Source organism: Salvelinus alpinus, chromosome 26 (assembly GCF_045679555.1).
Source record: "Salvelinus alpinus chromosome 26, SLU_Salpinus.1, whole genome shotgun sequence".
Taxonomy (NCBI): domain Eukaryota; kingdom Metazoa; phylum Chordata; class Actinopteri; order Salmoniformes; family Salmonidae; genus Salvelinus; species Salvelinus alpinus.
Window position 1 is genome coordinate 21,376,244 of NC_092111.1, and position 22,433 is coordinate 21,398,676.

At 41.5% G+C, this 22,433-nt stretch overlaps 1 protein-coding gene and 1 long non-coding RNA gene across 7 annotated transcripts in view; both read right to left on the minus strand.

Moving 5' to 3' along the window:
* LOC139554925 (DNA topoisomerase 2-beta-like) overlaps positions 1-18,393 on the minus strand; it is a 34,526-nt gene extending 16,133 nt beyond the window's left edge. For 5 of the 6 annotated variants that reach the window (XR_011670916.1, XM_071368212.1, XM_071368211.1 and 2 more), the window contains exons 1-17: positions 17,876-18,393; positions 12,650-12,889; positions 12,316-12,406; positions 8,108-8,171; positions 5,256-5,401; positions 4,902-4,999; positions 4,226-4,438; positions 3,807-3,980; positions 3,454-3,555; positions 3,168-3,305; positions 2,793-2,931; positions 2,393-2,550; positions 1,954-2,079; positions 1,553-1,663; positions 1,216-1,321; positions 889-998; positions 481-573 (exon numbers count right to left, since the gene is read on the minus strand). Coding sequence is in view for 5 of the 6 variants with exons in the window: in XM_071368212.1 (XP_071224313.1) it covers positions 481-573; positions 889-998; positions 1,216-1,321; positions 1,553-1,663; positions 1,954-2,079; positions 2,393-2,550; positions 2,793-2,931; positions 3,168-3,305; positions 3,454-3,555; positions 3,807-3,980; positions 4,226-4,438; positions 4,902-4,999; positions 5,256-5,401; positions 8,108-8,171; positions 12,316-12,406; positions 12,650-12,889; positions 17,876-17,917 (2,151 nt within the window). In the remaining variant the exon portion in view is untranslated. The remainder of the gene's footprint in view (positions 1-480; positions 574-888; positions 999-1,215; positions 1,322-1,552; positions 1,664-1,953; positions 2,080-2,392; positions 2,551-2,792; positions 2,932-3,167; positions 3,306-3,453; positions 3,556-3,806; positions 3,981-4,225; positions 4,439-4,901; positions 5,000-5,255; positions 5,402-8,107; positions 8,172-12,315; positions 12,407-12,649; positions 12,890-17,875) is intronic. The other variant, XM_071368210.1, reaches the window with a different exon arrangement.
* A 2,154-nt stretch (positions 18,394-20,547) lies between these two features.
* On the minus strand, positions 20,548-22,154 carry LOC139554939 (uncharacterized). Its single transcript, XR_011670918.1, has 3 exons — positions 21,781-22,154; positions 21,298-21,484; positions 20,548-20,985 (listed from the first exon to the last, which is right to left on the minus strand). It is a non-coding gene; the product is annotated as an uncharacterized lncRNA (long non-coding RNA).
* Between the last annotated feature and the right edge of the window lie 279 nt (positions 22,155-22,433).

Consider the following 22,433-nt stretch of genomic DNA (forward strand, 5'->3'; position numbering starts at 1 on the left):
TTGACAGACAGACAAACAGACAGATCTAAAACAGTCTACATCCTCTTCCTTTCATCAAACTCCAATATCCAACAGTCTCTCACAGGGTGCATCTCAATAGTCTGTTGCTTCCTCTCCACGCCTCCTTTCCTTCATCTGCCCTGATGTGAATGATCTGGACAGTCTCTCACAGCGCAGATGGAACCTAGCACACTCGTGTGCTGAGAAACCACTGTAGAGACGTGAAGATTTACTCTATAGGAGGTATGCAAAACGTGTTATAGTGGCTGTATTTCAGCCTGCTTGAATGGTAAATGGCACAGATACACATGAAAACATGAAATTACCCCGGGAATCGACAGAATATCCCTCAGAGATGCACAAATATGATATAACAAAAAATGGGTGAATCTTTTCTTTAAGCAAGGTGGGCTAACAGTATTCTGGTATGCAGGAGACCCAGGTTTCAACCCAGTCGGTCACACAGTCAGCCCCACCCACCTCTGGCAGGCCGTGCATCCTCCTCTGTCTCCTGTCCTCCATGAAGTTGGTGAGCCACTCCTTCCTGTCGTCAGTCTTCTTCTTACTGAACGCCTAAAGACAGACAGCAATGGATAGATCACTGTTAGTGTCAGTCAAATGACATCACTGTCAGTCCCCCCCCATTTGACAAGGATTTCCCAAGCAGAGCATAGACAAATAAAGTCCAAAACCATCTTGTGTAAGTTGATAGAAGGTTGGGTAATACATTTTGTACGACAGCAAAACTAGCTTGATGAATACATTCGTCTAGCCATTTTTCAGTTAACTTTCTAACTTTTCTATCTATTTTCTGTATATTTAATGAGAAACTATTGAAAGACCATGATAGGGAAAAAGGAGAGAGAGTGGTGTCCATGGTAAACCCACCAGTGTGATGGCAGCATCGTCCTCTGTCCCGGCGTATCTAAACATGATCCGGTGTTTCTCCATGTCTGCAAAGTACTCCTTGGCCTCCTTGCTTGTACTGGTACCCAAACCTGGAACACAAATAAACACAAACCTTTTTCACACTATCATGCCAACCCAAACTGTACTGAGCTGGCTCAGATATGTTCAGCATGGTCCAGCAACTATGGTGGACGTATATTCAGGCCAGCACAGAACAGTTTGGCTCGAATTGCCTCGTGTGGAACAGAATAGCTTGGTTAACAATAATGGTTAGTTTGGAGGATTATCCACATGTGATGAACAAACCTTTGTAGTACTTTATATGCCAGGTTTTAAAGTTGACCGTCTGTTTCTTCCATTCGTCAAACTCTGGAATGCTGTAGAAAGCATGCTCCTGTTTATTCTTGTTCACCTGCAGGAAAGAGTTAAAAGCAGCATTAGAACCATGGTTGCTAGCTTTAAGCCCATCTAAACAGTGTCCGCTTATGGCAACTGACTTCGAACATCGGCAGTCACGACTGTGTCATGTAGTCCTATGATGGAGGTTTCAGCCGGTGTAGATTTGCAAACAGTGAAGAGTTCGGGCCAAGGGGAAGTGGTAGGGAGAAAATTGGGACCAGCTGTACCAATGTATGAGTCTTACTTTGACGATAGGCGTGATGAACTCCTCCAGAAAGGTGTGTTTGAGCAGGGACGGCCAGTTGTGATGGAAGAAATTGATGAGCAAACCCTTGATATGGGAGCCATCCTGATCCTGTCAGCAGATCATCAACACAAAGAAACATTCTATTAGGATGGATTGTTATGACCCAAGGGTACATCCAAAATGATACCCTACTCCATATGTAGTGCACTACTTTTGGAGCACTACACCATACTATATAGGGAATAGCACGCCATTTCAGATGAACCTTAAGAGCATGGATAATGTTTGAAAGATGCTTTACGCTCATAGTTATTACAATTATTGATTATGATGATAATTGCAAGACATGGGTCAATTGTAGACGTCGGGCGTTGGTGGGATTGATTAAGTGTTAGAACCTGATCGGTCATGATCATGATCTTGCCGTAGCGTAGGGATCTCAGAGACTCTGGGTCTTCGTAGCTCTTCTTGTACTGCAGACCCACGATCTTGATGATGTTGTTGATCTCTGCGTTCTCCATGATCTGGTGGGAAAGAGAAACATGGCCGTGTCAGTGTTTCCCCTACCTGACTAAGGCAGGATGGGCCACCTTGGCTCTGGTGGACTCAACCCAAAAGAGTTTGGCTTCAGCTGATCTTAATAAAACAATTATGTTGATCGGAACGGTCCTTGCGCCACTTTTGGCAAACGATCTACGTAAATCCCTTGAGTATTTATTTGTTTACAAGATTTATCATTTTGGTGTACGCTCGAGACATTAATCATCTCGATTGTAATCACTCATACACAATCCCAGCCCAATCTGACCACTCTTTAGACACTAACCTGACACTAACCTGTTTGTGTGTGGCCTCTCGTACGTTCAGAATTTTTCCTCGTAGTGGGAAGACACCATAGCGATCTCGCCCAATGACACCAAGGCCGGAGACGGCCAGGGACTTGGCCGAGTCTCCCTCAGTCAGGATCAGAGTGCATTCTGACGAGTGTTTACCACCTGGGGGTGAAGAAAGAGGTAAGACGCGCAGTTCAGTGTGTGTTTAAACAATTTAGTGTTTCCCCTCATTGTTTATAAAAAGGGGTGGGCCCAACAACCTAGCTCTGTTCCCCCATCCTAATTTAAAGTCTTCAACTAGTTTCAATATAAATATTGGCAAAAGAGGCCCTCTTGGTGGATAAGTAGATTAGCAACATCGTAGGGCTTATGCACAGAGAGCAGTGTAGTTGTGGTTGTCTTACCGGCATCGTTGGCGTCGTCAAGCTTGGGGATGCCTTTAATCTTGCTGTACTTCACTGAAGAACACTTCTTGTTGAGTTGTGTCTGGGCCTTGAACTTCACCCAGTTCAGGATACTCTCCACAATGCCACAGTTGGTCGCCTGCAGACAAAATAAAGAATTGAATATGATATATCATTGTTTAATATTCCAGGTGAACTGAGAACACAAGGACCTGAAACTGATTTTACAGATCATATGATATCAACTCAATGTAAATAACTTGACTTTCTCTGTGAGGAAACAGTGTATGTGAAGAGTGAAGGCCCAACATCACACGAGGTAGTGATATTTCTTTGTGGTAAAGAACAGACACTTATGAAGAAGCATCTCCTTACTGCTCTGATGAACTTCTCAGACAGAGGACACTTAGAACCAAAGCTCTTGGTCTGGAGGGTCATGTTCTCCTTGGTCTGGGAGTCAAAGGTCGGGTTCTCGATCAACGCATTCACAAACACCCAGATGTGGTTCTTCACCTGAGTCAGACAAAAGTAAAGCACTAAGATTGTAGCTGAACGTTACATTAAGTTGCTCTTATCCCAGTTCACTAACAATGGAATTACTAGTAACACTATTGTAGTAACACGATAGTAATAACACATTAATAAGATGGTAATAACTAACCTGGAAGGGTTTGACTGAGACACCAGCTTTGTTCTTCTTCTTCACCACTTCTATCAGCTTGGCTACGATCTGGTCCACCACGTAATCAATGTGTCTGCCACCCTGAATGACACAAAACAAGCAGTGTAGTACATAAAACATGTCTGATGTGGTTGAAAGTGATTCAAGTCATACTACAACATGTGAATAGCATCAAAATGAACACGCATCCCAGTATATTTACACATGAAAAAACACACTTAATTTGTCCATTATTCCTAGATTGGTCAAGTCGTAGTTTTCCAAATCAAAGGGTATAGTTCTGGTAATATAACAGACTATTTTAACAACATAATTCCCTGAGGGGATGTTACCTTGGTGGTGGCGATACTGTTGACGAAGCTGATCTGTTGGAATCCCTTCTCACTCATGGTGAGACAGACCTCCCAGCGCTCGTTGACCGACTCGTTGACCACCTTCAGGGCCACGCCCACCTCGTCCAGCTTGTCCTTCACATACAGGTCCACATAGCTGCGGAACCCTGTCACCTGGGAGGAGAGGGAAAGGACAGGTGAGAAGAGCCTACACTGGGTTTGGATTGTGGCTACGGTTCTGGAAAAGTTATTAGCAAATGACACTGTATTGAAACAGGTGTAGTGAAATGAGCCGTTTTATTTCCTTTCAAAATGTTTCGCCCAGGGTCTTCCAAGACTTGGCACCTTACGTACAGCATGTATTCTGTGTATATGGGACAGCCCATCTTACTATGTGTGGTTAAATGGGGGGGACTTACAGGGAGTTTCTTCCCGTTGAGCATGACTTTGATGCCCTTGCAGGACCCAGCGATGTCGTAGGCCCTCTTGGTGAGCAGAGCCACGATGTCCTTGTCCAGCTTCTCCATCTTGAACTTGGACAGATCCGGCTGGAAGGTCACGCACGTGAAGTCGTCCCCGTCAAAGAACTTGATCTTGGGGTCGCTCGTCTTCCCCATGTTGTTCTGCCAAGTCTAGGGAGAGGGAGAAAAAGGGGGACAGAGATTGTCATGAAATGTACTACATTCTTCACATGTTAAGGAAACTAGAATGAATCATGAGGTTGTATTGTGAAATTCCATCAAAGAGATAAGAGTTAATAAAAAGCCATGTGCAACTGATTGAACAAACTATCACTATTTTGATTAGTAATTTCACTGAAAGTGACAATTATAGGACAAACCACAAAAACCATCTGGTTTATGAGAAATTACAGAAATCCCCCAAAACTATGTAGAATCCTACAATATCAACGTAGAATCCTGAGACCACACCTGACAGTGAGAATCAACTCATACTCAGCCCCTCACATGTTTACAAGTCACATACTGTACTCCTACAAAACATCAACTGGTGCTTAGCTGTTTGAAGAACACTCTTTTCAAGGTTGACTAAACAACAGATGTCAATCACGCTGTGCTTTCTGGTCGTCTGTACCTGTTTGAAGCTGTGTTTGTACTCCTTGCAGGCGGTTTCCACTGTGAACTTTGTGCTGAAGATGTTACAGAGTTTAGCACCGTACCCGTTCCTTCCACCTATAAGGAAAACAGAAGGGAGACGTGCTTTCATCCGTGGAGAGATTGACCTATAGTCATTCACTAATTCCAGTGTAGTGTTACTAAGCACTGCAAGGGGAACTACAAAACTATTCACCTATTCAGTAGCTAAACATTTCAGGTTAGACGTTCTGTCTAAAGCTTTATCGAAACCATATGAAATGTTATTACATAAAGGGACAAAGAATAATGAATAAATGAATTAGATTCTCGTTTTCAGAGTGATTTTTTCCACCTGTGACTTTCTTCTGCTCGTCGTCGTAGTTACTGGAGGTGAGGAGGTGTCCGAAGATGAGAGCGGGAACGTACATCTTCTCATCTTTGTGTTCCACCACGGGGATGCCTTTACCATTGTTCCAGATGGTGACGGTGTTGGACTCACTGAAGGAAGAGAGGAGGAACGGAGGAATAAACAAGGAGGTGGAAGAACTTCACAGGACAGCCAGAATAAGCTGTACTAATCTTTACATTAAGATCATAAATAAAATATTTGTAAATTTAAAAAATAAGATTAAGATTAAATTATATTTAGTTCAATAAATATCAATTTAGCCAGACCTTTCTGACATATAAACATCAACATTTTACAATACTGCAACCAATCCCCATTTGCCAAACCAGTGGATTTAGGGTTGTGATTTTAAACACACTGTAGAGCAACAAAGCAAAACTAAATAAGCCCAACGTGTGATGATTTAAGCTCTGGAACGGGGCTCCAACATTCATAAAAAACCATTCGAAATTCCAGCCCTTGAGAGCAACAGAGGAGAGGAAAGGAAAAAGCACAGAGAGATATGAAAGGGCAGGGTACATGCAGACAGGCCTGGCCTCACAGGGAGGAGACAGGGAAGCTCTCTGAAGGACACGCTGACGTTCAGCAGTCTGCTGTGTGTGCAGATTGCTGTGGATGTCGTGCCGTAGGTGAACAGCATGTTAAATGAGCTCCCTGAATTGCAGAGCCGACTGTTCATTAAGACCTCTCTCCCTCTCCCTCTCCCTCCCCAGAAATCTATCAGCCTCCACCACAACCTCCTGCTGCTAGCTAACACTGTGCCTAAGATCAACGTACGGCTAAATACCCCGCAGAACCATGCACAACGCTGGCTTTAAAACACACACACATCACAAGTGGGCATATCACTTAAACAAAATGGATGCTCCGCATTTTTCAAATACATTCTCCCACAGAAAAATCTGCATGCCTTGATAGTGCTTTCAGAAAGTATGCACACCCCTTGACTTTTTCCACATCTGGTTGTGTTACAGCCTGAATTTAAAATGTATTCAATTGAGATTTTAGTCACTGGCCTACAAACAATATCCCATAACGTCAAAGTGATGTGTTTTTTAGAAAATTGTACAAATCAATAAAAAACGAATTGCTGAAATGTCTTGAGCCAATAAGTATTCAACCCCTTTGTTATGGCAAACCTAAATAAGTTCAGGAGTAAAAATGTACATAACAAGTCACATAATAAGTTACAAGGACTCTGTGTGTAATAATAGTGTTCAACATGATTTTTGAATGACTACCTCATCTCTGTACCCCACACATACAATTATCTGTTAGGTCCCTCAGACGAGCAATGAATTTCAAACACAGATTCAACCACAAGGACCAGGGAGGTTTTCCAATGCCTCGCAAAGAAAGGCATCTATTGGTAGAACAAAAAGCAGACATTGAATATCCCTGTGAGCATGGTGAAGTTATTAATTACACTTTGGATGGTGTATCAATACACCCAGTCACAACAAAGCTCCAGGTGTCCTTCCTAACTAAGTTGCCGGAGAGGAAGGAAACTCTTAAGGGATTTCACCATGATGCCAATGGTGACTTTAAAACAGTTACAAAGTTTAATGGCTGTGATAGGAAAAAACTGAGGATGGATCAATCACATTGTACTTACTTCACAATACTAGCCTCCTAACTGACAAGTGTACAGAATAAAAATATTCCAAAACATGCATCCTGTTTGCGACAAGGCACTAAAGTAATACTGCAAAAAATGTGGCAAAGCAATTGTCCTGAATACAAAGAGTTATGTTTGGGGCAAATTCAATACAACACAAGCATAGTGGTGGCTTTCCACCAGACACTGGGAGATGAATTCACCTTTCAGCAGGACAATAACCTAAAACAGTTGAGTTGCTTACCAAGAAGACAGCGAATGTTCCTGAGTGGCAGAGTTACAGTTTTGACTTAAGTATGCTTGAAAATCTATGGCAAGACTTCCAATTTGACAGAGCTTGAACAACCAACTTGACAGAGCTTGAAGAATTTTAAAAAGAATAATGTACAATCCAGGTGTGCAAAGCTCTTGGAGACATACCCAGAAAGACTCACTGCTGTAATCGCTACCAAAAGGTGATTCTAACATGTATTGACTCAGGGGTGTGATGTGAATACTTATGTAAATGAGATATTTCTATATTCCATTTTCTATAAATGTGCAAAAAAAATTAAACATGTTTTCACTTTGTCATTATGGGTTATTGTGCGTAGATGGATTACATTTTTTTCCAATTCAGGCTATAACAAAATGTGGAATAAGTTAAAGGGTATGAATGCATTCTGAAGGCACTGTATATTTAGAAGGCTACTTAGTGAGCTGAACTACTGGGCTGCAGGCTTATTTTATTGGTCAACCAGAACCATTTCCATAGTAACTAACTCCGCAATTTTATTTTATCAATCACTGAAAAGCCAGTCTAAAAGCCAGTCTAGAGAGACCTACATTCTAACAGCAAAAATGGTATTTGGCTGGGGGAGCCATTGTTTTCCAATGAAGAGAAGCCGCTGCACCTACCTAGGCAGCATGCACTGCACAATTTTTATTTTTATTTTTAGCTGCTATGCTCAAATGACTTTTCCAACACTGCTACGCATGACCTCAAGGGGAGCAGACGGCTTTGCCGTCATAGAACAGGACTGTTAAACAGAACTGATGATAATGACGGATAGACGACAACTAACTGCAACAGAGGGAAGCTACTGTGCCTACCTCTGCAGCGTGCACAGTAGGGGTTTTGGGCTCAAACTGGACTCGACTAATGATCGACAACTGCTGACTGTGCATGTGTACTTACGGATCAATGGAGATCTTTATGGTTGACATGCTCTTATCCCGTTGTTTGTTGTCGGCCGCGTTGACTGTGGAGTAGAGAAAAACATGTTCAAATGAGAAGTAGACTGCAGGGATTCAATTGTGTCGATAGACTATCGAGAAGATACTCACATTTTCATCAAGAGCTTTAGACACACTTGAGAATCAATAGCCTAAATGTTGCCTGGCCTATAAAATCCAAAACCACATCCTTTCAAGTCTCTCATACTGGAAACATATTGAAAAGTCAAATTGACTCAGTCAAGTCTCCTGTCGGTTATACGGTTTGGTTGGCCTGTTTCATTTCAAGCTTTTGCTTGGGTTGTAAGGTGACATGTGTGGACTGACCATGTGTGAGTTATGTCTAGTCAGTAATTATATAGACGTGGTAGGAACTAGTGAATATTTGAGCAGCGAGGACAGACTGCTGTCATTACCTTATCACCACTATAAAACAGCTAAATTAACACTGTGCAGAGCAAAAAAACTCTAATCTCATGTCTTCTTCCATTGCATATGACTGGATTTCCAGTTGCTTGATCACTCAAGGTAGTGCCTGGTATAAACATACTATTTCAGGACAGGGTATTCATCAATGCAGAAGCCTGACATTTTGCAATACAATAATTGGTTGTACCCCATATTGAATGTGCCAGTCAGCCAAACACATAACATAGACCAGATGCTGCTGCCGCTTGTCTTAATCAGTGTGTAACTGACAACCAATAAAAGATTTCATCAGACGGCTCTTCATTCCAGACAAATGGCTACATGAGTAAGAGCAAGGAGGGGGGGACAGGCTGTCCACAGAACACACAGGAACAAGCAAGCTCCTCTACACAACAGGTTAAATGTAATAGATGTTTCAGATATATTGTTGGACAAGATAAAAGGCTTGTTTTCATCTCCAGTCACTGGGCAGGAGTACAAAAATGATATCATCCTGCCTACAACAATAGATTTACTGAATGTACTGTAAGTCTGTCTGCTAAATCAGGGGTTCCACTGTTCATGACACAAACTGTTCACACCCCTCTTGGCGGTGGGGAGAATTTTGTAGGTTTAAAGCTTATTTCTTGCAATTCTATACATTTTGCCATGTCTAATGTGTATGTGTGTGATTTGAGTGTCAAAAAAATACAAAAATATCTATGGGCTAAAAACCTAAATAAAAAAACGTTAGCTGACATGGACTAGTTGATCTGGACATTTCTGACAAGTTATAAATAGCTCTCGAAGGTATTCAATGACTAACATGACAAGAGGAACTGATGAAGCACTATCCAATTTCAAAATTGCACCTTGTGCATAAGTTTAAAGCAGGAAGGAGTTCCTTTAAAAAATATATACCCTAACAATATACACGACCGTTCAAAAGTTTGGGGTCACTTAGAAACTCTTGTTTTTGAAAGAGTTTTTTGTTGTCCATTAAAATAACATCAAATTGATCAGAAATACAGTGCAGACATTGTTAATGTTGGAAATTACTATTGTAGCTGGAAACGGCAGATTTTTTATGGAATATCTACATAGGCGTACAGAGGCCCATTATCAGCAACCATCACTCCTGTGTTACAATGGCACGTTGTGTTAGCTAATCCAAGTTTATCATTTTAAAAGGCTAATTAATCATTAGAAAACTTTTTGCAAATAGCTGAAAACTGTTGTCCTGATTAAAGAAGCAATACAACTGGCCTTCTTTAGACTAGTTGAGTATCTGGAGCAACAGCATTTGTGGGTTTGATTACAGGCTCAAAATGTGCAGAAACAAAGGACTTTCTTCTGAAACTCGTCAGTCTATTCTTGTTCTGAGAAATGAAGGCTAGTCCATGCGAGAATTTGCCAAGAAACGGAATATGTCGTACAACGCTGTGTACTATTCCCTTCACAGAACAGCGCAAACTGGCTCGAATCAGAATAGAAAGAGGAGTGGGAGGCCCCGGTGCACAACTGAGCAAGAGGACAAGTACATTAGTTGTCTAGTTTTAGAAACAGGCGCCGCACAAGTCCTCAACTGGCAGCTTCATTAAATAGTACCTGCAAAACACCAGTCTCAACGTCAACAGTGAAGAGGCGGCTCCGGGATGCTGGCCTTCTAGGCAGAGTTGCAAAGAAAAAGCCTGTTTTTTCCCTTTGCCTTGATGACAGCTTTGCACACTCTTGGCATTCTCTCAAACAGCTTCATAAGTTAGTCACCTGGAATGCATTTAAATTCAAATGTGTGCCTTCTTAAAAGTGAATTTGTCAAATTTCTTTCCTTCCTAATGCATTTGGGCCAATCAGTTATGTTGCGAAAAAGTATGGGTAGTATACAGAAGATAGCCCTATTTGGTAAAAGACCAAGTCCATATTGTGGCAAGAACAGCTCAAAAAAGCAAAGAGAAACGACAGTCCATCATTACTTTAATACATGAAGGTCAGTCAATCCGGAACATTTCAACAACTTTGAACGTTTCTTCAAGTGCACTCGCAAAAACCATCAAGTGCTATGATGAAACTGGCTCTCATGAGGACCGCCACAGGAATGGAATACCCAGAACTATACCCAGAACATTAGAGTTACCAGCCTCAGAAATTGCAGCCCAAATAAATGCTTCAGAATTCAAGTAGCAGACACATCTCAACATCAACTGTTCAGAGAAGACTGCGTGAATCAGGCTTTCATGGTCAAATTGCTACAAAGAAACCACTACTAAATGACACCAATATGAAGATACAAGGACATCCCTGCTGGCCAAACCCTCCCCTAACACGGACGATGCTGGGCCATTTGTGTGCCGCCCCATGGGTCTCCCGGTCGCGGCCAGCTGCAACAGAGCCTGGACTCGAACCCAGAATCTCTAGTGGTGCAGTGCCTTAGACCACTGCGCCACTCAGGAGGCAAGAAGAAGAGACTTGTTTGGGCCAAGAAACACGAGCAATGGACATTAGACCGGTGGAAAGACTGAAAAACAGCTTCAATCTTAAAGCCATCAGACTGTTAAGACAGCCATCACTAACACAGAGAGGCTGCTGCCTACATACAGACTTGAAATCATTGGCCACCTAAATAAATGGATCAATAGTCACTTTAATAATGTTTACATTTCTTGCATCACACATCTATGTATATACTGTATTTTATACCATCTATAGCATCTTGCCTATGCCGCTCTGTCATTGCTCATCCATATATTTATATGTATATATTCTTATTCAATTCCTTTACTTAGATTTGTGTGTATTAGGTAGTTGTTGGGGAATTGTTAAATATTGCTGCACTGTCGGAACTAGAAGCATAAGCATTTCGCTACACTCGCATTAACATCTGCTAACCATGTGTATGTGACCAATACAATTTGATTTTCACTTGGGACTATCATTTGTTTTTCAACAGGACGATGAACCAAAACACACCTCCAAGCTGTGTATTGGCTATTTGACCAAGAAGGAGAGTGACGGAGTGCTGCACCTGACAACCACAATCACCCGACCTCAACCCAATTGAGATGGTTTGGGACAAGTTGGACCGCAGAGTGAAGGAAACGCAACCAACAAGTGCTCAGCATATGTGGGGACTCCAAGACTGTTGGAAAAGCATTCCAGGTGAAGCTGGTTGAGAGAGTGCCAAGAGTGTGCAAAGCTGTCATCAAGGTAAAGGGTGGTTACTTTAAAGAATCTAAAATATATTTTGATTTGTTTAACACTTCTTTTTTGGTTACTACATTCCATATGTGTTATATCATAGTTTCAATGTCTTCACTATTATTGTACAGTGTAGAAAATAGCAAAAATAAAGAAAAACCCCTGAATGAGTAGGTGTGTCCGAACTTTTGACTGTGTGTGTGTGTGTGTATATATATATATAAAATTGGTCGACTGACATAGCAAAGTACACCTAAAATAAAATCTAACTCAACCAAAAACATTTTAGTCAATTAGCAGATGCTCTTAATCATAGCGACTTAAAGGAGCAATGAAGGTTAAGTGCCTTGCTCAAGAGCACAGACAGATTTTTCACATAATCGGCTCGGGGAATCAATCCAGCTGCTTTTTGGTTCACCGTTATTCTACCTTGAGGGAAGGCCCATCAGAGGCCATCACAGTAATAACATATAGCTTAATAAAAATGAACTGAGGGCTTTAGCTAGTTCATAATGACCACTTTGTCACCTGTGTATGTTCTGTTTTAAAAGATCCTGATAGACTTACCAAGAATTTCATCAAAGATTTTGTATAATCCAGGGACATAAGTGATTTCTCGTAGATTCATCCCAAGGTCTTCATCGAAAACCCACATTTGCTGAAAGGGGAGAAATAAATATCTTTATTGATTAACCATTCATAATACCTCACTACACATCAACAACAAAGAGCAACACCAGATTTCTCTGTTAGATCTAGGTACAGAACTGGATGTTGTTGTGACTAATGTTGTTTAGAAAATGAGTCTTCTGTAGGCACAAAACAGGAGTGAAACAGGAAGACGTTACCCGCCCCCCAAAAATTTTTTGCACAATTTTGTTTTCTGTTGCACCTAACCCACCTGGGTGACAGGTTCCACAGAGCCGATGTAGGTGTCAGGCCTCAGTAGGATGTGCTCCAGCTGGGTCTTCTTCTGGTACACCCTCTCCACTGACATCTTATCTCCTCCCTTCTTCTTGGCTCCTCCACCTCCTCCCTCCGCCTTGCCCCCATCACCCCTGCCGTTCGCAGCCGCCGCTGCCGCGGCTGCCGCTGCCTCCTCCTCCCTCTTTTTGGCAGCATTCTTCTTATCAAAGAGGGTCTGGTATTAGACACATGTGCACAACTTTGTTAAAAATTACACTAAAGATAAATAATTGAACTCTGTGTCTGCAGGCACTAGCAGCTGATTATCAGAGCTGCCCATTAGAAAAGGCACAGCAGTAGCCGTTTCCCCCCCCACTTCTACTGTTTGGATAGTCCGACTAGTCCAGTGTAGCCTCAAATTTTTCCTTCAATGCTCCTTTACGATTTGGTTGGTTGCTCAATTAGTGGGTTGGTTGCAACTTGGAAGGTTTACTTGGGTAGGCTAATTGCCCAGCACACACGCACACAGAAGACACCATTGTTTAAGGCAGTGGATCTCATTGTTAAATACTTAGGAATGCACCTAAGGAGAGGCCATAAAAGTGACAGTACCTGAGGAGTAAACTTTATCAAATAAAAATGTAAATATTGCAAGCATGGGAAAATAGAAATCAGGGTTCCCCAACTGGCAGCATGCGGGAACAATTTGGGCCACAGGGGATTTTATATCCCGCCCCAAGTTCTGAGCAAAAAAAACTACTTAAAAAATATTTTTTTGTAAATTGTTGTACATAAAAGACTAAAAACACCAGCTCCAAGTATTCCCACGCATAATAGAGATACTGTATATGTGACCGTATACACATGTTAGTAAGGTTTGAAATGATTATGTTTTAGTCAAATATATCTGTTTGGGCTTATTGCAGTCAATTTTTTGTATACAAATGATTTGTAATTATGTTCCGGCCCCCTGACCATCCGCTCAAGAAGAAGGAAAACGTCCCGCGGCTGAATCTAGTTGATGATCCCTGATCTAAAGTGTATTTGTGTGGTAAGGTGTACAATTGATCCAGAGCCCTTGAGCATGCAATAGGCATATATAAACTGTGCAATAACAAACACAGTGGTTGAGAATAATGCAGTCCCTGTCACCTGTGGCCCTTGAGACCAGTTTACATTTCTCTATGGGGAGGTATCTGAGCAACAGACCCTCACAATGCTCATCAACCTTTTAGTAACAAACAGTGGACCAAAGAAAGTTCACCCAATATAGTCCATGGTTCACCCCAACTCTCACAGCAAGTCATAATCATCTTATCAAGCCAAAGCATCCATTTAACTCACATGATAGTCCACCACTCAGGGATAGTTGCTTTGATAAGATAACTACAAAAAAGCAATATTGAGAGAATTAAATACTAGGTCTGCTAAGAACCTAATCTTGGTTGCTTAAACGATCTGAAAGAATCCTGCATGACCTCGAGATGGCATCCCTGCCTGCATCTCACGGAGGATGTGAAGACTCCAGGCATTAACTCACGAAGTAGGGTGTAAAACGTGTTTTGATTCAACTAATTTATTATATTGAATGTAGGCTACCTATTCTGTGTGTCCATGTGTTAAAAATTGCCTTGGCTGAGAGGGTAGACTACTGGCAGTGGTGTAAGGCCTAGTGGAGGGTAAATGCCTTGTACCCACCTTTTTCAGAAAATGCATTGAAATGATAGGGAGCGTTACTTTTTTCACAGAGACCGGGAATCAGAGTTTACCCACCTATTTCTTTACCACTAACTACCGGTAGGCCTATGTGAAGTTCATGGTAATACACATTGTAGCCCAGTCTAGTCAGTTGACCATCCCGTCTTACCCGCAACAGTTTCAGCAATTTGTCAGCAAGACGCACCAATTAATATAGGCCTCACCAATGGCAATCACTGAACGCCATTATACGTGGTGTTTTGTAAGAGATGTCTATTTCCATTCATCAAATGGCGTGAATATGCATGCAGTTTGGATGCTGGTATTATTTTGAGTGGACGAACATTCACATGTAGCCTACTTTTTGAAGTGATTTGTTTGACAATCAGATGAAAATGTCATAACTGGTTGTGTTCATGCCACAATGAAAGGAAAATATTTGTATGTTTAAATTACATCTTTATTATTAGGCCCATAAAAAATGTAGACGCACTTGCTCAATACAGACCCCTACCCCAATGTCATGGTGTAATTCCCACTCTAACCTCGATGTTGCACAGAACACAATACAACTATGTAGAGTTTACACAAATATTATCTTAGCTTTTTATTGTGAGACTCTAAAAACCTGTGTGAAATGAGCCACATTAAGCATTCAGCCTATTATATAGGGCATTCGGGAAGTATTCTGACCAATAAATGACAAATAAAAACAGGCTTTTCGAAATGTTCGCTCATTTATAAAAATTAAAACTGAAATATCACATTTACATAAGTATTCAGACAATATACTCAGTACTTTGTGGAAAAACCTTTGTCAGTGATTAAAGCCTCGAGTCTTCTTGGATGTGACGCTACAAGCTTGGCAAACCTGTATTAGGGGAGTTCCCATTCTTCTCTGCAGATCCTCTCAAGCTCTGTCAGGTTGGATGGGGAGCGTCGCTGCACAGCTATTTTCAGGTCTCTCCAGAGATGCTCGATTGGGCTCAAGTCCGGGCTCTGGCTAGGCCACTCAAGGACATTCAGAGACTTGTCCCGAAGCCACCCCTACGTTGTCTTGGATGTGTGCTTAGGGTCATTGCCCTGTTGGAAGGTGAACCTTTGCCCTAGTCTGAGGTCCTGAGCACTCTGGAGCAGGTTTTCATCAAGGATCTCTGTTCTTTGCTCCATTCATCTTTCCCTTGATCCTGACTAGTCTCCCAGTCCCTGCCGCTAAAAACATCCCCACAGCATGATGCTGCCACCACCATGCTTCACTGTAGGGATGGTATTGGCCAGGTGATGAGTAGTGCCTGGTTTCCTCCAGATGTGATGCTTGGGATTCAGGCCAAATAATTAAATCTTGGTTTCATCAGACCATTCCTTCAACCTCATGGCTTGGTTTTTATTCTGACAACTGTGAGACCTTATGTAGACCGGTGTGTGTCTTTACAAATAATGTCCAATCGATTGAATTTACCACAGGTGGACTCCAATCAAGTTGTAGAAACATCTCAAGGATTATCAATGGAAACAGGATGCACCTGAGCTAAATTTCACATCTCATAGCAAAGGGTCTGAATAATTATGTAAATAAGGTATCTGTCTTTTATTTTGAATACATTTGCAAAAATATCTAAAAACCTGTTTTCACTTTGTCATTATGGGGTATTGTGTGTCGATTGAGGAACATTTTAATTTCATCAACTTTAGAATAAGGCTGTAACGTAACAAAATGTGGAAAAAGTGAAGGAGTCTGAATACTTGGGTGTCACAGAGAAGACTGATAGCCCATTTCATGGGTGCACAATCTCTATTTTAGGTTGTACAGTCCAATATGAAGGTTCAATATGCACAATAGGCGGTATAGTAAGCTGATTTCCCACAGTTAAAGTTCTCTAATAAGAGCTTCATATTTGTGTGAACTCTACACAGTTGTGTTCTGTGAGTGACTACCCATTTCGTGGGTGCAACATCCATAGGTTAGGCTGTACAGTGCAATATGAATGTCTGGCATGCTGACCAGACCGCTCACGCGCATGTTGATTTTGTCTACCCACACCAGACGCGATCAGGACACGCAGGTTGAAATATCAAAACGAACTCTGAACCAACTATATTAATTTGCAGACAGGTCGAAAAGCATTAAACATTTATGGCAATTTAGCATTTTACATTAAATGCACCCGGTCCTCTACTCCGACAATTAATTCACAGATATATGGGTAAACCGAGTTTGTTTCTAGTAATCTCTCCTCCGTCAGGATTCTTCTTCTTTGGACTTTATATGCCAGCTGGCAACCAACTTTAAGGTGCCTTACCACTACCAACTGGACTGGATTGTGGACCTCAGTTAATCTTTCATCACCCACGTGGGTATATACTCCTAAAAACCAATGAGGAGATGGGAGAGGCGGGACTCTCAGCGCATCAAGCGTCACAAATAGAAACAAGTTGTATTTTAGCGCCTGGCTACGCAGACACTCGCGAGCAGTGTGGGTGCAATGATTGTATTACATGCATGTGTACATTTATTTTGGAACGCCAGCGGTGTGGTCAGCATGTAATACACAAAATAGACTGACTGGAAAGGTGATTTCCCACAAAGTCCTGCCATAAGAGCGAAGATGCTAATATTTGTGTAATCTCTAGACAGTTGTGTTCTGTGAGTGTCACGGAGTAGGCTGATTCCCCATTTCATGGGTGCAACATCAATAGGTTAGGCTGTACAGTGCATGCCCCCAATGCAATTCTAAAGTCAACCAAAAACATTTGTCAAATTAACTTTGTCTTTTGTTTAATTTCTAGACCAAATATGGCATGAGTCCACTATTTGTATCCGTTTGAATCACTTTCAAATGGTGGATTTTTATTTTGAAGCCGAACCGCAAATTCCACTATTGTCGCTAAATCCTTATTTGACTAGCTTCGCACAGGTCCCAAATTGTGTTACTGCATTTACGGGCTGGAAGCTGCTATAGCTAGCTGGTCAAATGTTGTGCAAATACATTTAAGGAATATGTAAGCATATTTTTTTTATATAGATTAGGCTACCTACGAATAACTGTATTTTGAGACACATTTAAGATTCTATATTCAAACGGCGTGCATGCAAAATATGCAAACTGACTATCAATCACACTTGACGTGTATTGCAACAAAGAACTTTTTGGGGCATTGCCATTGGCCAAGTGGCTCATTCACCCGTGCCTTGCAGGAAAGCAATGTTGCCTAATGACATCATCATGTTTACAAAAAACAATGTATCTTCTGACGTTGTTGGACCAATCTGTGACTGTATTTGTGCCGGGCAATCATAGCTAAATTAATATACCAAAGTATGGCCCGTCTTTAAAAGGCGCATGCTAGTTTAAAGGGGTGTATTAGCTGCTGGCTAGTTAGCATCATCACTGGCCATTTTAGAATGTCCAGCTCGTGACAAACTGGAATTTCTCTCGTGCATCGTGGCAAAATGATGAACGCTACCTGGAGCGATAAAGTAAGTCTGTCCAGTAATCCAACATTTAACAAAATAGTAACTTACCACCCAAGTCAGACCCCCGCTTCCTGCTGCGCCGTTGGACATCTTCCTTTTGTTTCCCTAAATTTTCGTGATGCTACTAGCAGATAAAATACTGAAAAGTCCTGCATACAATATAGTCCATAAACTCAGGAATTATTTCAGTCAACGGACCACATTGAGATATTTTCTGTGTTCGTACCAGTTGAAAAATGTCTTGTCAAAATAGTTCCGGATGAGGGAGTGTATCGCGGCTATTGTTAAAATCGACGAGCGGTGGTTAGAACTAGGCCTGAAATCCTCAACAAAGCTTGCTTGCTACTTGCCTAGATTTATAAATTACTGTACAAATTCCAAACGTTAAATAGTTTCACAACATTTCATGTAGTACAAAATCAATTGAAATAATGTATAAATAAAATTGTTTTTAATACGGCTGAAATTTAATACCCTAAATGTTCATTCAGAAATAAAAACACCGCCGCCTGCCTCCATCCGGCTCCACCATCCGCACGGCGACAATCCCAACAGCGTAACCCACCAATCCGGGGCTCGCTTTTCGAGGCACCGGTAATTCAGCCAATGAAAAAATACATGTACTTGCAATTTGTAACCAGTAGGTGGTAGTAGAAACACACCAACCGCAGTACTTTCTCTAACCAATGCACCCATGTAGTCCAGGCAAACTGTATGAAACCACATTTAATCTGTAAAAAATAAACATTTATTATAACGATTGCACAATTTACATATTTGAACAAGAACACATTAACTCCAACAACAACCTCTCCCTCAATGTGATCAAGACTAAGGAGATGATTGTGGACTACAGGAAAAAGAGGACTGAGCACGCCCCCATTCTCATCAAAGGGGCTGCAGTGGAGCAGGTTGAGAGCTTCAAGTTCCTTGGTGTCCACATCACCAACAAACTAACATGGTCCAAGCACACCAAGACAATCGTGAAGAGGGAAAACCTAATCCCCCTCAGGAGACTGAAACTATTTGTCATAGGTCCCCAGATCCTCAAAAGGTTCTACAGCTGCACCATCGAGAGCATCCTGACTGGTTGCATCACTGCTTGGTATGGCAACTGCTCGCCTCCGACTGCAAGGCATTACAGAGGTTAGTGTGAACGGCCCAGTACATCACTGGGGCCAAGCTCCCTGCCATCCAGGACCTCTATACAAGGCGGTGTCAGAGGAAGGCCCTAAAAATTGTCAAAGACTCCAGCCACCCTAGTCATAGACTACTCACTACTCAAAAATCTCTCTGCTACCGCAGGGCAAGCAGTACCGGAGCGCCAAGTCTAGGTCCAAGAAGCTTCTAAACAGCTTCTACCCCAAGCCAGAAGACTCCTGAACACCTAATCAAATGGCTACCAAGACTATTTGCATTGCCCCTCCCCCTCTTTTACACCGCTGCTACTCTCTGTTGTTATCATCTATTCATAGTCACTTTAATAACTCTACCCACGTGTACATATTACCTCAACTAACCAGTGCCCCTGCACATTGACTCTGTACCGGTATCCACTGTATATAGTCTTGCTCTTGTTATTTTACTGCTGCTCTTAAATTACTTGTTACGTTTATTTCTTATTCTTATCTGTATTTTTTTTTTAACTGCATTGTTGGTTTGGGGCTTGTAAGTATTTTACTGTCAGGTCTACACCTGTGGGATTCGGTGCATGTGACTAATACATGCATTCACCACAAATAAATGTAGAATACTAGTATATCCATAACCATAAGTGGACAGACATAAAAACCTATCAATAGTTACATGGCTTTCTGGTGTCCATTCAAACATTACATTTAACAATTACACATATAATATTGGTTTCTTCAAAAGATGAGTGGAAACTCCATAGCAGATGGACTTTAGGCTCACAGGTCATATATCCCTATTCTGTGTCAGGAGCCAGAACCTTGTTATGGCAGGTTGTTGCAGCCAGGCCATACTGATCCATAGTCCCCTTTGAGTTGGAAAGCCATGGTGGATGCCATGTGCTCCCAAAGGCTCAAAGAGGATTAAGTCAAGTAAGTAACTCCTCTTTTGGCAGAGACAGTCTAGATAACAAAGGCTTTTGTGTCATACAGAAGCTGGGTCTGGGTCTCACGACATTACTGGTAGTAAATATCCAAGCAGCATCATTACAAGATCTGTAATCAATACAAGATTATTGATTCAAGACACACAGATCCCGAATGATTATTGGACTATCTTACCATCCATCCATCCATACCCACAAACAATATCACCAAACTACTACTCCTCCGTTTATCTCATAAGCACCAAGATGCCTATGAATATACACACTATACATGACTATGCACAGAGTCGGTGTATTCAAGGTGATTATCTTGAGCAAGGCACTGAGCAGAATCACTGATCTATATATCATGTTGCATCCCAAAATAACTACGCATTGCTTTATTAAGATTTGCAAACCAACGTAGCGCCTTGCTCAGAGTGATCGAACACACTCATTAAGCGTAGTCCTCCTCCATCTTGACAAGGATTTCAAACGAGGATTCCTTCGGCCCATTCAAAGCCCGCCGGAACATCTGGGAGTGTTGCCATGACGACTATCCCTCTCCTCCGTCTAGCTCCGCCTCCTTGACCAGCTCCAAGGATCAAGAAAGACCCGGAACAGAATGCATCTCCCTGTTTGTGTTCAAAAATGTGACAAAACATTAAAACTGTTTAGCTGTTGTTATGCAAGATAAGGAAGAAAACAATGTTGATCAGTTAAGTGCACATGCAAATCAATGTCACAGCTCTCTGACTATCAAATCATAATATATCTATTACATTTACAAATCACTAAGTACCAGTTTACAATTTGCACTTTAAATTGATTTGAAAAAAGGCTTCCAACTTAATCCTGAAAGGTATGTGTCACATAAACCAGACAAAAATCTATCTGACAAAAATCTATCAATCATACATCCACCTCCTGAGAACGATGTTGTGTTCTGTCCAGACTGCAGACCCCAGCGGCCGGTTACAGAGTGAAAGGTCTGGCTGCATGTTCTGACTGAGACGGTCTTTATCTTCATCCCTACAGGAGCACAGTCCAACTTCCAACTGATGTTCCCTGGCGATGAGCCCTCTGTACGAGCTAGATACACCTGACAGGACATAATGCGCATTTACTGACAGGAATAAGACAGCATAAATATGGAACATTTACAGTTGATATACACATATCCTATAGAAGCAACATATCCAAAGTTTGGATAGATTGATAAATGCTCAATAAATAATTTATTATTATTTCTGCTAAAAAGTAATGCCATTGCTTTAACAATCACAAAGACTGACCAACAGAAAAAAGACAGATAAGCAGCACAAAGTATTCCCATTGATGTGTCAATAGAAGAACTGCATTGAATCATTAAGAGCATGGCATCTTATCGTTTATGACATGGATGAAAACAAACCATCTGCCAGTCATTCTTCAGCTTCCTGAACACAGACTCTTTCCTCCACACAGGCTTGTCCCTGGATGTCCTCCTTGTCACTGGACACCCTGCAGTAGTGATCCTTGGTGGAGTTGTACTGCAGATGAAATAATCTCCCACTCTTCACCTTCTCAGTCGGAACAAACACAAACTCTGCTGCAGCATCCTGGGAGAGAAAGGGAGAGGAACACAAACCCATTGTTTAAAAAAAGCCCCCATTGAACCCAAAGATCAAAGACTCCAAGGACCATTAAAGTGAATAATAAGATACAGTAATAATATATGCAATTTACACTATCATCCAAAACAACTATAGTCAAAGCGAATACAGTCAAAGCGACTACAGTCAAAGCAACTACAGTCATGCGTGCAAACATTTTCGTATCAGTGGTCCCAGTCGGTCCACAAACATGCAATGAAGTAAGCAGTTATTTGACTCAGTAAAACGGCTGTATATCTCACCAATGGGGCAGTCCGTGGTCCTGTCCCCCGTCTCTTGAGCTGACTGGCAAATTCAGGGCCATTAAGCAAAACAAATCTATTTAAAAAATACATTTAACATGCCTCATGAATGACAGTTATTGTATGTTTACAATCTAACGTACCAGGTGAGAGGTCTCTACACACATTTCAGGTATATGCTCATAACAAGTGAAGCATTATACATGTTTTCACATACAGTGCTTTCGGAAAGTATTCAGACCCCTTGACTTTTTCAACATTGTTATGTTACAGCTTTATTCTAAAATGTATTAAATATTTTTTTCCTCGAATCACAATAATGACAAAGTAAAAACAGTTTTTAGACATTTTTGCAAATGTATTAAAATAACAAATTGAAATATCACATTTACATAAGTATTCAGACTCTTTACTCGGTACTTTGTTGAAGCATCTTTGGAAGCGATTACATCCTCGAGTCTTCTTGGGTTAGAAGGGAGGTCGATTTACTTCTTAACTCGTTCGACTACGTTATTGGAAAAAGGGCCTAGTTTTCAGACCTTATGGGCGGGTTTTGAGTAGTCATTGGGCTACAAATATCAACTAAACCTGGCAACCCTGAGCAACAGCAACCGCCAATCAAAATAGATGCCTTTGCAATGCCTGAACAAATC